The sequence below is a fragment of the Salvelinus sp. IW2-2015 genome, linkage group LG11 (assembly GCF_002910315.2).
Source record: "Salvelinus sp. IW2-2015 linkage group LG11, ASM291031v2, whole genome shotgun sequence".
Classification (NCBI taxonomy): Eukaryota; Metazoa; Chordata; class Actinopteri; order Salmoniformes; family Salmonidae; genus Salvelinus; species Salvelinus sp. IW2-2015.
In genome coordinates, this window is record NC_036851.1 from 48,535,213 (window position 1) to 48,550,637 (window position 15,425).

The following is a 15,425-nucleotide window of genomic DNA, read 5'->3' on the forward strand; positions in this document are numbered from 1 at the left end:
TCTTGGACACTATGGTGGTCTGCTTGAAACATGTAGGTATTACAGGCTGGGTCAGAGAGAGGTTGGAAATCKCAGTAAAGACACTTTCCAGGTGGTCAGCGCATGTGTCCTGCTAATCTGCGGCCTTGTGAATGWTAACCTGTTTTAAGGTCTTACAGACATCGACGGATCCCTAAGGGGCCTGTGGCTGGGGAGTTTTTTTACAAAAACTTATGTAGAGTCCAAATGGTTTGAGCAACAAACTATTAAAAGCTATCTATGATGACGATCAAAAGCTACACAAAAGTCGTTAGAAAGTAAGGGGTTCTTCTACATAGAAGATCATATTGAATCCCAGGACATAGTGTATATAASACTGTAATAAGCTTGCATTGTTGCTGTCACAAACTCCACATAGTTCTCACTGACTAGATGGATACTTATTTCCCAGTGAGCAAACAATGTCTGTACTTACAGCATTAATATAAATTCATTTTTATCATGTTTTTGCTTTTGCGGACCTTATTTTTTTTATYAACATTTGTCAATAAAACTCATGTCATAAATGCAACTGTTTATGTCAAATGTATTTCTATTCTACTTGGTTGTCCTGAAAGGAAAATGGTAAAACACTTCATTGTGAGGCTAAATATAAGAGATGGACATCCAGATAAATGAAAGTCATAAATTAAAAGCAGTTTTTTTTGCTGKGGTCTCTGGAATTATAGGGTTAACTAAACACACCTCCCCCCTTGAGCTTACCCGATGTGGCCGTTCGATCCTTCCGATGCATATAAAAGCCAGCAAGATGTATATTATCCATGTCCTTGTTCAGCCACGACTCAGAGAAACATAGGATATTACAATTCTTCAGGTCCCGTTAATAGGATAGTCTCGATTTGGCGCTTGCCCAGTTTGTTATCCGGCACTTCATGCAGGCTAGGGCAAATGCTCAAATAATTTGTAAGATTTCAAACAGCATTTGAACCAAGGTCTGTTCTAATTGAAGGCCCTGCCCTACAAGTAAGGTTGTTACCATGCAGAATGGAAGGTAACATTTCTTGACTTTTTCTGTTAGGTCAAGGAGTGTGACCTTTTGGGGATTATGGGATAATGGATGAACACTAATGATCATTGTCCAATGAGGTTTGTATTTTATACTTTTGATCCACATGGATATAGAACTTGTATTATCTATCTATGTTGAGGCTCTCTGGTGGCGTTAACAAAGACAGCCCAATTCTGATATTTTTTCCCAAWTATGGCAAAAAAGCTGATCTGATTAGTGGGAAAATATCAAAATTAGGCAGCATGTATAAATGCAGCCTATGTTGCATGTCTGAGGGTGACATTTTAAAGTCTCAGTGCCGCCAAAACTCTGTTTTTTCTGTGTTGGATAGCATATTGTACAACAGCTGATGGAACCAACACTGTAAAAGTGTGAAGCCATTTGATCAGTGTTATTTCCTGATTGTTGCTGGTTGAAAATACAATCTACAAGGGACCTTCTAATCAGCGGGTTTGCATGGGCGGGAGTTTCAGCTTTCCATGGTGACATCRCCATGTGGTAGATTGGTTAATAGACCAATAACAAAGAGAGTACCAAACCTTTCTGCCAATAACAGSTCATTTCCTGTTTTCCCCTCCCCACTCAGACAGTCCWGGCAAAATTCTCGTTTGATAAATATTTTTTTGATAGAAAACAATTTATTACAGTAAGGTACTTCATTGTTACCAAGAAATTATTTGATATTGATATAAAAATAGCTGCATTGGGCCTTTAAAGACACAAACTGCAATTTTGTCCAGAAAAATTATGCATCATTSTTTGTTCCTGACAAACAAAATGTAAGAAATACAATTCCCAAARGTTCTGTGGATCATTGAGAAAATGTACAGAACAAGTGTGACATCACTTTTTCATGTAGCGCAAGTTTTTGAAAATCTAGGCATGGTGTATAAACTAAAGCTAAATATTTAAACCCCTACTTTGGCTGCCATGGTCTGAAAGAGCGAGGAGATGGATCCCATTCAAATATTAATGGCTTCTCTTTCTATAGAGCTAACAAAAGGCAGAGTTTGATCCAATTCAAGCCCTTCTCAATATGTTATTTTCAAATTGTCAGCAAAAAAACTAAAAGACTGGTATTTGTTAAAAAGTTGAAAAATCCATGTCGCAAACACATATCTCCAGCAAGTAAATTGTGTGGTGTACTGCAAAGCCATAGGCGACACAAAGTGCCATTATTATTTTTCAAGTGCCGTTTTTTTCCCAGAACTGTTTTCACACTGGTCGAGTCACTGCTGTATACGATCTTGCTCCATAAACATGTACAAACAGAGATATACACACTGCCCTGCACGCACCAGTACAGTATATGTACATCAAATATAATACATTATCTTTTTCAGCAAAGTGGGTTTTTCCATCTTGAGCATACCACTTGGAAAGATAAACCATACTCCTYTCAGTCGCATAAGCAATGCCTAGGAGCCACGCTGTGAGCACTTATCTACCTCCGCACGCACCCTCATGCTTGAACCACCTCCTCAACACCGAGCTAGTAGACCTATGGTAGTTTGTTTACCATTACCAACTTCTGTGTGGACTGTGTGAATAAAATCTCCGCTTTCAGAAATGTCCATCTTGACATATAATCACTGTTTTTGTCAGAGCTAAATTAGAGCTATGCGAAAAGTAACTATGGCTTTTGGACTGTAAATGGACGGCTGACCACGGCTCGCAAATGGACAGMGGTAGGTAACATTAGCTTTTAACACGGCCGCATAATTTACAATAATGCCAGGGMCATTTTATTTATAAAATAAAAAAGACTCAAAGAGAGATGATGTCCTGGTGTTTTTAAATTGAACAGACATTAATCAAAARGGCATAGATAGAAGCCTTCATTGTGTGGAGGGCTCTCTCAGGCTACCGTTAGCACTGGCTCCTCGCATTAGCATTGATCAAACTGGCTGACCCCGCAGCTAGCCACAATTTGCTCTGCTAGCTGCTGCTTTTACCCAGTAGCAGATACATGTGTGCATAATAGGGCAGCACATTACATAGGAAGACACTACAGAACCCATGAACATACAATAGGTGGGCAAAGAGAGTAGCACTCACAAAAATATGCTAATGCTAACTCTACCACTATTGTTCTGACAATAWTCATCAATTTGATCAACTTTTTGATCCCTTATCATGGATCTACATTAGGTAGAATCCTGGTGGAATTGAAACCTCAAGTACATCTCTGGTAAGGTCTGAGTAAGATGAGTTTGAAAGTATAAGCTGTACTACATTTCCTGCAACACCTAACTACATAGAACACGTTCCACTATCCTGACAGGACCCTTAATACAGAGGTGAAACAGCCTGTACAGCAGCCTGACCAATGGTCCGTACCAATGGTTTAACCAATGGTCCGAACATGAAGACATTCATACGGCTCAGTGCAAAATTCAATTGCCGTCGCAACGCAAATTTGATTTAAGACTCAGATTTCATTAGCCAGACCATGTTTTCGCAGGACAACGGCGAATGATCCCTCTGAATTAATCTTCGGCCTGACAGGCCTAGTTAATTCTCCTCTCCTCTCCTCCTTGGCGTTAACCGATCTGAAACAACAAGCAGACTTTGAATGATATGTAAACAAAAAAATTTTGGTTCCCGGGCGCTCTCTTGTAAGGGCCATGAGCTATGGCAGGGCCATGTTAGGAAGAACATGACAGCAGCGTTAAGTGAAAATGAATATGCCGTATTACTTTCTTCTTCTTTTTCTTCTTATTACACAACAGCTTTCCACCAAGGCCATAAAACAGCACAACGAGCATGTGCATGTTACTGGCTGAAGATGTGTCCCATGTGCATGTTACTGGGTGAAGATGTGTCCCATGTGCATGTTACTGGGTGAAGATGGGCCAGGTGCAATGGTACTGGCTGAAGACTGTTTGTCCCCATGTGCATGTTACTGGTGAAGATGTGTCCCATGTGCATGTTACTGGTGAAGATGTGTCCCATGTGCATGTTACTGGCTGAAGATGTGTCCCATGTGCATTTACTCTGAAGATGTGTCCCATGTGCATGTTACTGGCTGAAGATGATGTGCCCATGTGATGTTACTGGCTGAAGATGTGTCCCATGTGCAATGTTACTGGCTGAAGATGTGTCCCATGTGCATTACTGGAGTGAAGATGTTCCCATGTGCATGTTACTGGTGAAATATGCCCATGTGCATGTTACTGGCTGAAGATGTGTCCGTGTGCATGTTACTGGCTGAAGATGTGTCCCATGTGCAGTTACTGGCTGAATATGTGTCCCATGTGCATGTTACTGGGTGAAGATATGTCCCATGTGCAAGTTACTGGCTGAAGATGTGCCCATGTGCATGTTACTGCTGAAGATGTGTCCCATGTGCATGTTACTGGCTGAAGATATGTCCCATGTGCAGTTACTGGCTGAAGATGTGTCCCATGTGCATGTTACTGGCTGAAGATGTGTCCCATGTGCATGTTACTGGCTGAAGATGTGTCCCATGTGCATGTTACTGGCTGAAGATGTGTCCCATGTGCATGTTACTGGGTGAAAGTTGTCCCATGTGCTGTTACTGGCTGAAGATGTGTCCCATGTGCATGTACTGGTGAAGATGTGTCCCATGTGCATGTTACTGGGGAAGATGTGTCCCATGTGCATGTTACTGGTGAAGATGTGTCCCATGTGCATGTTACTGGCTGAAAGATATGTCCCATGTGCATGTTTACTGGCTGAAGATGTGTCCCATGTGCATGTTACTGGGTGAAGATGTGTCCCAGATGGCATGTTACTGGTGAAGATGTGTCCATGTGCATGTTACTGGCTGAAGATGTGTCCCATGTGCATGTTACTGGCTGAAGATATGTCCCATGGTGCATGTTACTGGTGAAGATGTGTCCATGTGCATGTTACTTGGTGAAGATGTGTCCCATGGGCATGTTACTGGCGGAAGATGTGTCCCTGTGCATGTTACTGGCTGAAGATTGTGTCCCATGTGCATGTTACTGGCTGAAGATATGTCCCATGTGGCATGTTACTGCTGAAGATGTGTCCCATGTGCATGTTACTGGGTGAAGATGTGTCCCATGTGCATGTATGCTGAAGATGTGTCCCATGTGACTGTTACTGGTGAAGATGTGTCCCATGTGCATGTTACTGGGTGAAGATGTGTCCATGGCATGTTACTGGGTGAAGATTTTTCCCATGAGCATGTTACTGGCTGAAGATGTGTCCCATGTGCATGTTACTGGGTGAAGATGTGTCCCATGTGCATGTTACTGGCTGAAGATGTGTCCATGTGTATGTTACTGGGTGAAGATATGTACCATGTGCATGTTACTGGGTGAAGATATTCCCATGTGCATGTTACTGGGTGAAATGTGTCCCATGTGCATGTTACTGGCTGAAGATGTGTCCCATGTGTATGTTACTGGGTGAAGATATGTACCATGTGCATGTTACTGGGTGAAGATATGTCCCATGTGCATGTTACTGGCTGAAATGTGTCGCCATGTGCATGTTACGGGTGAAGATGTATCCCATGTGCATGTTACTGGGTGAAGATGTGACCCATGTGCATGTTACTGGTGAAGATGTGCCCATGTGCATGTACTGGCTGAAGATGTGTCCCATGTGCATGTTATGATGCGTTAGTCCTATTAGCTATGTGGACTATGAAGTTACTTTAGCCAATATGGTGACAACGAAGTAGGCTGTGTGTAGCAGTTATGATATGGTTTGGCTTGGAAATGATTGGCTTGGAAATCCAGTCAGGAGTGTGCAAGGCATTATTGAATGTGTTACTGTCTATCCATGTGTCACTGGCCTGTGTGCACCTACGTTGTAAACTTTCATTCATAGGCTAGGTTGTAGCAACTTCATGAAAATTTGAGTATCATGTAGTAGCCTAAACCTATCAATGTTACATTGAACTGGGTAAATGGGTAAATGGAAGGCCGTGCTCCTGAAAAAAAGTGTCCTCCCTCATTTTAAACTGCACTGATCGTCACTGGTCTCTGGGTAGAGTGGTTACCGTCTCTGATAGAGAGTGGTTACCGTCTCTGATAGAGAGTGGTTACCGTCATACTTTGATAGACAGTGCGTCTAACCGAAAGTGGGCTGCCGTCTCGTGATAGGGATTGATGTTATGTGCGCTCTAACCTGCTCTGATAGAGAGTGGTTACCGTCTTGATAGAGAGTGGTTACCGTCTCTGATAGAGAGAGGGTTACCGTCTCTGATAGAGAGAGGTCTACCGTCTCTGATAGAGAGAGGTTACCCGTCCTGGTAGAGAGAGGTTACCGTCTCTGGTAGAGAGAGATAGGTTACCGTCTCTGGGTAGAGTGTGATTACGGTCTCTGGGTAGAGAGTGGTTACGGTCTCTGATAGAGAGTGGTTACCGTCTCTGATAGAGAGTGGTTACCGTCTCTGATATGAGAGTGGTTCGGTCTCTGATAGAGAGTGGTTACCGTCTCTGAAAGAGAGAGGTTACCGTCTCTGATAGAGAGAGGTTACCGTCTCTGATAGAGAGTGGGTTACCGTCTCTGATAGAGAGTGGTTACCGTCTCTGATAGGAGTGGTTACCGTCTCTATAGAGAGTGGTACCGTCTCTGATAGAGTGTTACCGTCTCTGATATAGAGAGGTTACCGTCTCTGATAGAGAGAGGTTACCGTCTCTGATAGAGAGAGGTTACCGTCTCTGGTAGATGAAGGTTAGCGGTCTCTGTAGAGAGTGGTTACGGTCTCTGGGTAGAGAGTGGTTACGGTCTCTGGGTAGAGAGTGGTACGGTCTCGGTAGAGAGTGTTACGGTCTCTGGTAGAGAGTGGTTAACGGTCTCTGATAGAGAGAGGTTACCGTCTTCTGGTAGAGAGTGGTTACGGTCCTGGGTAGAGTGGTTACGGTCTCTGGGTAGAGAGTGGTTACGGTCTCTGGTAGAGAGTGGTTACGGTCTCCTGGGTAGAGAGTGGTTACGGTCTCTGGGTAGAGTGTGGTTACCGTCTCTGGGTAGAGTGTGGTTACCGTCTCTGGGTGAGTGGTGGTTACCGTCTCTGGGTAGAGTGTGGTTACCTGTCTCTGGGTAGAGTGTGTTTACCGTTTGTGGTCTCTGGGTAGGATTGTGTGGTTACCGTCTGCTGGTAGAGGTGGTTACCGTCTCTGGTAGAGTGTGGTTACCGTCTCGGGTAGAGTGTGTTACCGGTCTCTGGGTAGAGTGTGGTTACGTCTCTGGTAGAGTGTGGTTACCGTCTCTGGTAGAGAGTGGTTACCGTCTCTGGGTAGAGTGTGGTTACCGTCTCTGGTAGAGAGGGTTACCGTCTCTGGTGAGAGTGGTAGTGGTTACCGTCTCTGGTAGAGATGGTTTACCGTCTCTGGTAGAGTGTGGTTACCGTCTCTGGGTAGAGTGTGGTTACCGTCTCTGGGTAGAGTGTTACCGTGCTTGGGTAGACGTGTGGTTACCGTCTTCTGGTAGAGTGTGGTTACCGTCTTGGGTAGAGTGTTTACCGTCTCTGGGTAGAGTGTGGTTACCGTCTCTGGTAGAGAGAGGTTACCGTCTCTGGTAGAGAGTGGGTTACCGTCTCTGGGTAGAGTGTGGTTACGTCTCTGGGTAGAGGTGTTACCGTCTCTGTAGAGAGGGTTACCGTCTCTGGTAGAGTGTTACCGTCTCTGGTAGAGTGTGGTTACCGTCTCTGGGTAGAGTGTGGTTACGTCTCTGGGTAGAGTGTGGTTACGGTCTCTGGGTAGAGTGTGTTGGTCCTGTAGAGGTGTGGTAGCTGCGTGGAGAGAGTGGTTACGGTCTCTGGGTAGAGAGTGGTTACGGTCTCTGGGTAGAGAGTGGTTACGTCTCTGGTAGAGAGTGGTTACCGGTCTCTGGGTAGAGAGTGGTTAGGTCTCTGGGTAGAGAGTGGTTACGGTCTCTGGTAGAGAGTGTGTACGGTCTCTGGGTAGAGAGTTGGTACCGGTCTCTGGGTAGAGAGTGGTTACCGTCTCTGGGTAGAGTGTGGTTACGGTCTCTGGTAGAGAGTGGTTACGGTCTCTGGGTAGAGTGTGGTTACGGTCTCTGGGTGGAGAGTGTGGTTACGTCTCTGGGTAGAGAGTGGTTACGGTCTCTGGGTAGAGGTGGTTAGGTCTCTTGGGTAGAGGTGGTTACCGGTCTCTGGGTAGAGAGTGGTTACGGTCTCTGGGTAGAGAGTGGTTACCGTCTCTGGGTAGAGAGTGGTTACGTCTCTGGGTAGAGAGTGGTTAACGGTCTCTGGGTAGAGAGTGGTTACCGTCTCTGGGTAGAGAGTGGTTACCGTGCTCTGGGTAGAGAGTGTTACGTGTCTCTGGGTAGAGAGTGGTTACGGTCTGTGGGTGAGTGGTGGTTACGGTCTCTGGTAGAGTGTGTTACGGTCTCTGGTAGAGAGTGGTTAGTCTCGTGGTGTTAGAGTGTGGTTACGGTCTCTGGGTAGAGAGTGGTACCGTCTGTGGGGTAGAGTGTGGTTACGGTCTCGGTAGAGAGTGGTTACCGTCTCTGGGTAGAGAGGTGGTTACCGTCTCTGGGTAGAGTGTGGTGTACGGTCTCTGGTAGAGAGTGGTTACGGTCTCTGGGTAGAGAGTGGTTACGGTCCTGGGGAGAGTGGTTACGGTCTCTGGGTAGAGAGTGTTCTAGACGTCTCTGGGTAAGTGGTTACGGTCTCTGGTAGAGAGTGGTTACGTCTCTGGGTAAGAGTGTGGTTACGGTCTCTGGGTAGAGAGTTGTTACGGTCTCTGGGTAGAGAGTTGGTTACCGTCTCTGGTAGAGTGTGGTTACCGTCTCTGGTAGAGTGGTGGTTACCGTCTCTGGTAGAGTGTGGTTTACCGTCTCTGGGTCAGAGTGTGGTTGACGCACTGGGTTAAGTTATCCGCTCCCTCTTGGGAAGTATGTGCTGTGGGGTTACCATCTGGTGAGCTAATGTTCCCATCTTGCGCTAGACAGTTTGATATCGTCCTGCGGTTAGAGTGTGGTTACCGTTCTGGGTAGGATGTGGTAGCCGTTCTGGGTAGAGTAGTTGTTCGTCCCAGGGTAGTTGAGTTACTTACTGTTGTGTGCGATGGTTTAGCCGTCCTCCTTTCTAGATATTACCGTGCTCTGGTTAGAGAGTAGTAACATTGGCTTGTGTTTTGTGTTCTCTTTTTAGATATGACCCCGTCTCTGCTGGGTAGAGTGTGGTTACCGTCTCTGGTAAGAGGGGTTACCGTCTCTGGGTAGAGTGTGGTTACCGGCTCTGAGGTTAGAGAGTGGGTTACCGTCTCTGGGTAGAGAGTGTTACCGTCTCTGGGTAGAGAGTGGTTACGGTCTCTGCTGGGGTAGAGAGTGGTCTCGGTCTCTGGGTAGAGAGTGGTTACGGTCTCTGGGTAGAGACCGTAACCACTTAGGGTCCTCGCAGTGGCCTGAAGTGCCCTGTGCAGGGCCGGCCCCACGATTTGGGCCGCCGGACGGTTTTGTTTTTAGGAACTCATTCGGGGTCTCAACTCACTGTTGAGAGTTAGAATAGTAGAATACACAAGGTGCAATTTCAAAATGTGATTTTGCATCAGCAGTTTTTCTCATGTTATGTCAGTATTGTTAGCTAACATTTATTAGATTGGTAAGTTAGCCTAGCCAGCTATGTAAACTTGTAGTAATCATGGTCAAATTACCGACCGGGCACGAAGGGCACGTGCCCAGGGGCCCTGACCTCCAGTGGGCCCCCATTGATTTTGTTAGTCACTCTCACTGAGATATCATATTAACATGGCATAAGATGGAAATTAGCTGTAAAAGTGCAACAACATTTCGCAGAGGGCCCCCAAAAGGCTGTGTTTGGGTTGAGGTCTGCTTCAGTGCTTGTCAGTCTGTCACCCAAGCCCTCAGCCTCTCAACCATGCACCGCGGTGAMTTTGACCTTATCGCAGTGGTGCCAGATCAACGCCATTAGCTGTTGTTCTAGAGGAAGAGAAAATATGACCAGAAAACAAAACGGAGGGAAATGCTTGACTAAGCACTGCAGTTCTCATTAGCCTTGACACTTTACTCAATGTATAAAACATGAAGTGCACACTCACTTAATGTGTAATTTGACTGAAAGGTGGGGTAACAAGGAGGAGGAGGGTTTGAACGTTAACCACCATCCCCCCCCTCACTCTATATTTTTTTTCTCTCCCTCTCTCTCTCTCTTTTGTTCTCTCTCTACTCTTTCTCCTGTTTCAATAAGCATTGCCGACAGAAAAGGGCCAAAACATGCTGCGGTAGCAGGAATTAATTCCAATCAGAGGCGAAGGAGGATGAGATCCATTACATGTATTCTAGTATCCCCTTCTCACAAGTAGACTCCCTCTCACACATACATGCAAAACAATGTTCTGCTGTACATCGAAAACAATCACACACAGGCATAAACAACGTCTGCCACTTCCTCACAAACTATCAAACCCTCTGGTGATCATTATCTTGGGACTGGGTTGSGTAGCRTTGTCCAAATCTGACCTGGGTAAAAATYGCACCATATACACATCTCTTCAAATGTACACTGAATATATAAAACATTAAGAACACCTGCTCTTTCCATGACATAGACTGACAAGGTAAAAGCTACGATCCCTTATTGATTTAACTTGTTAAATCCACTTCAAATCAGTGAAGATGAAGGGGAGGAGACAGGTTAAAGACATGGATTGTGTACGTCTGCTATTCAGAGGGTGAATTTGCAAGACGAAAGATGTAAGTGCCTTTGAAAGGGGTATGGTAGKAGATGCCAGGCAAACAGGTTTGTGTCAAGACCCACATACAGACACTCCTCCCTGGTTATCCTCTTACCCATTTGTGAAAGCTCCGCCACACTCCCAATATATGGCCCTTCCAGAAACTTGGGTTCACTGTCGTTGATATCCTGGACCTTGATGACGAACTCTGACTCGGATTCCAGCAGGTGGTTGGTGAGTCGGTCCCGGGCCTGAGCTCTGAGGGTGTAGTAACTCTGCTCCTCGCGGTCCAATCGCTCGGTGGCGTGGATGTCGCCCGTCAGCTCGTCGATGATGAAGATAGTGCCCGCTCCTTCCCCGGAGATGGTGTACTTGATGTTCCCCTCGCCCTCGTCCGAATCCGTGTGGATCTGTCAATTAAGGCAATTAAAGTCAAGCTGAGAGTTCATGCTTTTAGGAGTTAATTRAAAAATATTTATAAAATGCATTGATTTCATTGACTGACAGTTGACACTACTGTGAATGCAGTACTCAGATTTCACAGCATCAGATAAGATGTAGAATTATCCTTCACTTTCTCTTCAAAGATACAGCCAATAAACAAACATGTACGTATAGAATTCCATACTCCAAAATAAGATATGTTCGAAATGCATTGGAGGAAAAAGTACCCAGTTGTCATACTTGAGTAAAAGTGAAGATACCTTATTAGATAATTACTCATGTAAAAAAGAAAGTCACCAGGTAAAATACTACTTGAGTAAAAGTCTGAAAGTATTTGGTTTTAAATATACTTAAGTATCAAAGTAAATGTAATTGCTAAAATATACATAAGTATCAAAACTAAAAGTAAAAAGTACAAATAATTTCAAATTCCTTATATAAAGCAAACTAGAGCATCGTTTTCTTGTTGTTTTTTGTGCAGAAAGCCAGGGGCACGCTCCAACAGTCTGACATAATTAACAAACAAAGCATGTGTCTGCCAGATCAGAGGCAGTAGGGATGACCAGGGATGTTCTCTTGATAAGTGCGTGAATAAGGCAATTTTCCGGTCCTGCTAAGCATTCAAAATGTAACGAGTACTTTTGGGTGTCAGGGAAAATATATGGAGTAAAAAGTACATAATATTATTTAGTAATGTAGTGAAGTAAAAGTTGGAAACAATTTAAATAGTGAAGTACAGATACCCCAAAAAACTACTTAAGTAGTGCTTTCAAGTATTTTTACTGAAGTACTTTACACCATTGTCAAAATGTCATATAAAAAAAAAAACCTTGAACCTGCCAATCACAACATGTTTATTATATACATTTGCAGCACTTTATTGGATGCCCTTTACAGAACTGTCAAGGCTTTGCTCTTTCTTTTATGTCAGATTTTCTCTCTAGTCATCAAGAAGCAAAGTTCCTATTTCACAGCCGGTGAGAGAGGAAAGAGGAGAAGCCCTCGCCTCCCTCTAGGGTTGTCATCAACAGTACCATGACAAAAGACGCTGCAGTGCTACTGGTGATTTACACAATCCCCACATGGCGTGCCCTTCACAGAATAGGGGCCCCTCAAATTAGAAGTCATTTCTAAAGGTTGTTAAAGTTGCGGTACGAACATGAACATGGTTGGGGCCGACAAATGAACTTCAAGAGCCCTTATAAATCTGCCATGACTTCTTCTAAAGTGATTAAAAGACATTCTAGCAGCCCCCTATGCATCCTGTGGCTTTACTGCACATTTGAACTGCTACTCCCTTCCAATATGAAATGAGAAAGCAGGACTCGGGCTCCATAGCCTGTAGGACCCATCTCGCAAAACAGGCGGGAATTGAGGGAGAAAGCGCCCCTGTCTCCCACGTTAATATTTTATAAAGGCTTAATTAAATACAGGACTCGATCGCCCTCGCGGGGGCTTTCATTAGGTATTTGTCGTAAAACGGGGGAATAATGCAAAACATAGCCCCCTCTTTCTTTTCATTTGGAATAGTCCCCAAGTCAAATAAATGCACACAGAGAAAATCTACTCTTTTTGGGGGCATCAATATTTCAGCGATAATAAAATAAACTTCAATAGCCCAGTCGGTAAAAAGACAGTAGAAAGCTCTCCAATATGTGGAGATATGTGACGTCTGCCTYTACATTGTCTGACTGTCTCTCTATTGCTTACTGTCTTTGATCAATTTGAGACAACTTACTGCAATCAAGTATTTCAAGAAAATTAGAACAGATGCTGAAGACAAGGATCAACAGTGATGCATACTCCAAACACATCCAAACATCTTTAGAGAGTCGTGTGGCTACAATGTGTTCAGTAGAATGTAAAGGGTTTTCTACCATCAAAGTCGATATTTGCACTCCGATCACACACGTACTGTTTGCAAATAAACACCCACACAAATGTCATGCACACACACAGTCATGCATACACAAATTTCTCTCCCTCTCTTTCTCTCACACACACACACTTCGTCCATACATATACAGTAGGGCATCCTACAGTGCCTTGCGAAATTATTCATCCCCCTTTGCGTTTTTCCTATTTTGATTTCATGAAACGGACATACACAAAATAGTCCAAATTGGTGAAGTGAAATGAAAAAAAKAACTTGTTTAAAGAAATTCTAAAAAATAAACGGAAAAGAGGTGCGTGCATATGTATTCACCCCTTTTGCTACGAAGCCCCTAAATAAGATCTTTAAGCCGTACACTCCACAGAGCTAGGCATTACGGAAGAGTGGCAAAAAAAAGCCATGCTTAAAGAAAAAACAACAAATGGAAGAAGGTACTCTGGTCAGATGAGACTAAAATTGAGCTTTTTGGACATCAAGGAAAATGTCTGGCGCAAACCCAAATCCTCTAATCACCCTGAGAACACCATCCCCACMGTGAAGCATGGTGGTGGCAGCATCATGCTGTGGGGATGTCTTTCCATCGGCAGGGACTGGGAAACTGGTCAGATTTGAAGGAATGATGGATGGAGATAAATACAGGGAAATTCTTGAGGGAAACCCGTTTGTCTTCCAGAGATTTGAGACTAGGACGGAGATTCACTTTCCAGCAGGACAATGACCCTAAGCATACTGCTAAAGCAACACTTGAGTGGTTTAAGGGGAAACATTTAAATGTCTTGGAATGACCTAGTCAATGCCCAGACCTCAGTCCAAATGAGAATCTGTGGTATGACTTAAAGATTGCTGGAATTGCTGCAAAAGGTGGCTCTACAAAGTATTGACTTGGGAGGGGTGAATAGTTATGCAGGCTTAAGTTTTCTGTTTTTTGTCTTATTTCTTGTTTGTTTCACAATAAAATATATTTTGCATCTTCAAAGTGGTATGCATGCTGTGTAAATCAAATGATACAAACCCCCCTAAAAATATATTTTAATTCCAGGTTGTAAGGAAACAAAATAGGAAAATACTTTCGCAAGCCACTGTAATAGAGTAAAAGTAAAGATACCTTAATAGAAAATGACTCAAGTAAAAGTGAAAGTCACCCAGTAAAATACTACTTGAGTAAAAGTCWAAAAATATTTGGTTTTAAATATAYTTAATTATCAAAAATAAAAGTATAAATAATTTCAAATTCCTTATATTAAGCAATCCAGACTAGAGGTCGACTGATTAATCGGAATGGCCGATTAATTAGGGCCAATTTCAAGTTTTCATAACAATCGGAAATCGGTATTTTTGGACACCGATTTGGCCGAAAAAAAAAAAAAGATTTACAAAACGACAGATTTATACCTTGTCAGCTCGGGGATTCAATCTTGCAACCTTACGGTTAACTAGTCCAACGCTCTAACCACCTGCCTCTCATTGCAATCCACAAGGAGCCTGCCTGTTACGCGAATGCAGTAAGAAGCCAAGGTAAGTTGCTAGCTAGCATTAAACTTATCTTATAAAAAACAATCAATCAATCATAATCACTAGTTAACTACACATGGTTGATGATATTACTAGTTTATCTAGCGTGACCTGCGTTGCATGTAATCGATACGGTGCGCATTCGCGAAAAAGGTACCTAACCATAAACATCAATGCCTTTCTTAAAATCAATACACAAGTATATATTTTTAAACCTGCATATTTAGTTAATATTGCCTGCTAACATGAATTTCTTTGTGTCACTTCTCTTGCAACAGAGTCAGGGTATATGCAGCAGTTTGGGCCGCCTGGCTCGTTGCGAACTGTGTGAAGACTATTTCTTCCTAACAAAGACAGCCAACTTCGCCAAACGGGGGATGATTTAACAAAAACGCATTTGCGAAAAAAGCACAATCGTTGCACGACTGTACCTAACGATAAACATCAATGCCTTTCTTCAAATCAATACACAGAATTATATATTTTTAAACCTGCATATTTAGATAAAAGAAATCCAGGTTAGCAGGCAATATTAACCAGGTGAAATTGTGTCACTTCTCTTGCGTTCATTGCACGCAGAGTCAGGGAATATGCAACAGTTTGGGCCGCCTGGCTCGTTGCGAACTAATTTGCCATAATTTTACGTAATTATGACATRACATTGAAGGTTGTGCAATGTAACAAGAATATTTAGACTTGTGGATGCCACCCGTTAGATAAAATACGKAATGGTTCCATATTTCACTGAAAGAATAAATGTTTTGTTTTCGAGATGATAGTTTCCGGATTCGACCATATTAATGACCTAAGGCTCGTATTTCTGTCTGTTATTATGTTATAATTAAGTCTATGATTTGATAGAGCA

At 43.4% G+C, this 15,425-nt stretch overlaps 1 protein-coding gene across 3 annotated transcripts in view; it reads right to left on the bottom strand.

The window, feature by feature from the left end:
- The window catches only part of LOC111970512 (cadherin-22-like), a 272,775-nt gene that overhangs the window by 126,180 nt on the left and 131,170 nt on the right, over positions 1 to 15,425 (bottom strand). For all 3 annotated transcript variants that reach the window (XM_070445786.1, XM_023997313.2, XM_023997312.2), the window contains one exon: positions 10,826 to 11,120. In XM_070445786.1, the coding sequence (XP_070301887.1) occupies positions 10,826 to 11,120 (295 nt within the window). The remainder of the gene's footprint in view (positions 1 to 10,825; positions 11,121 to 15,425) is intronic.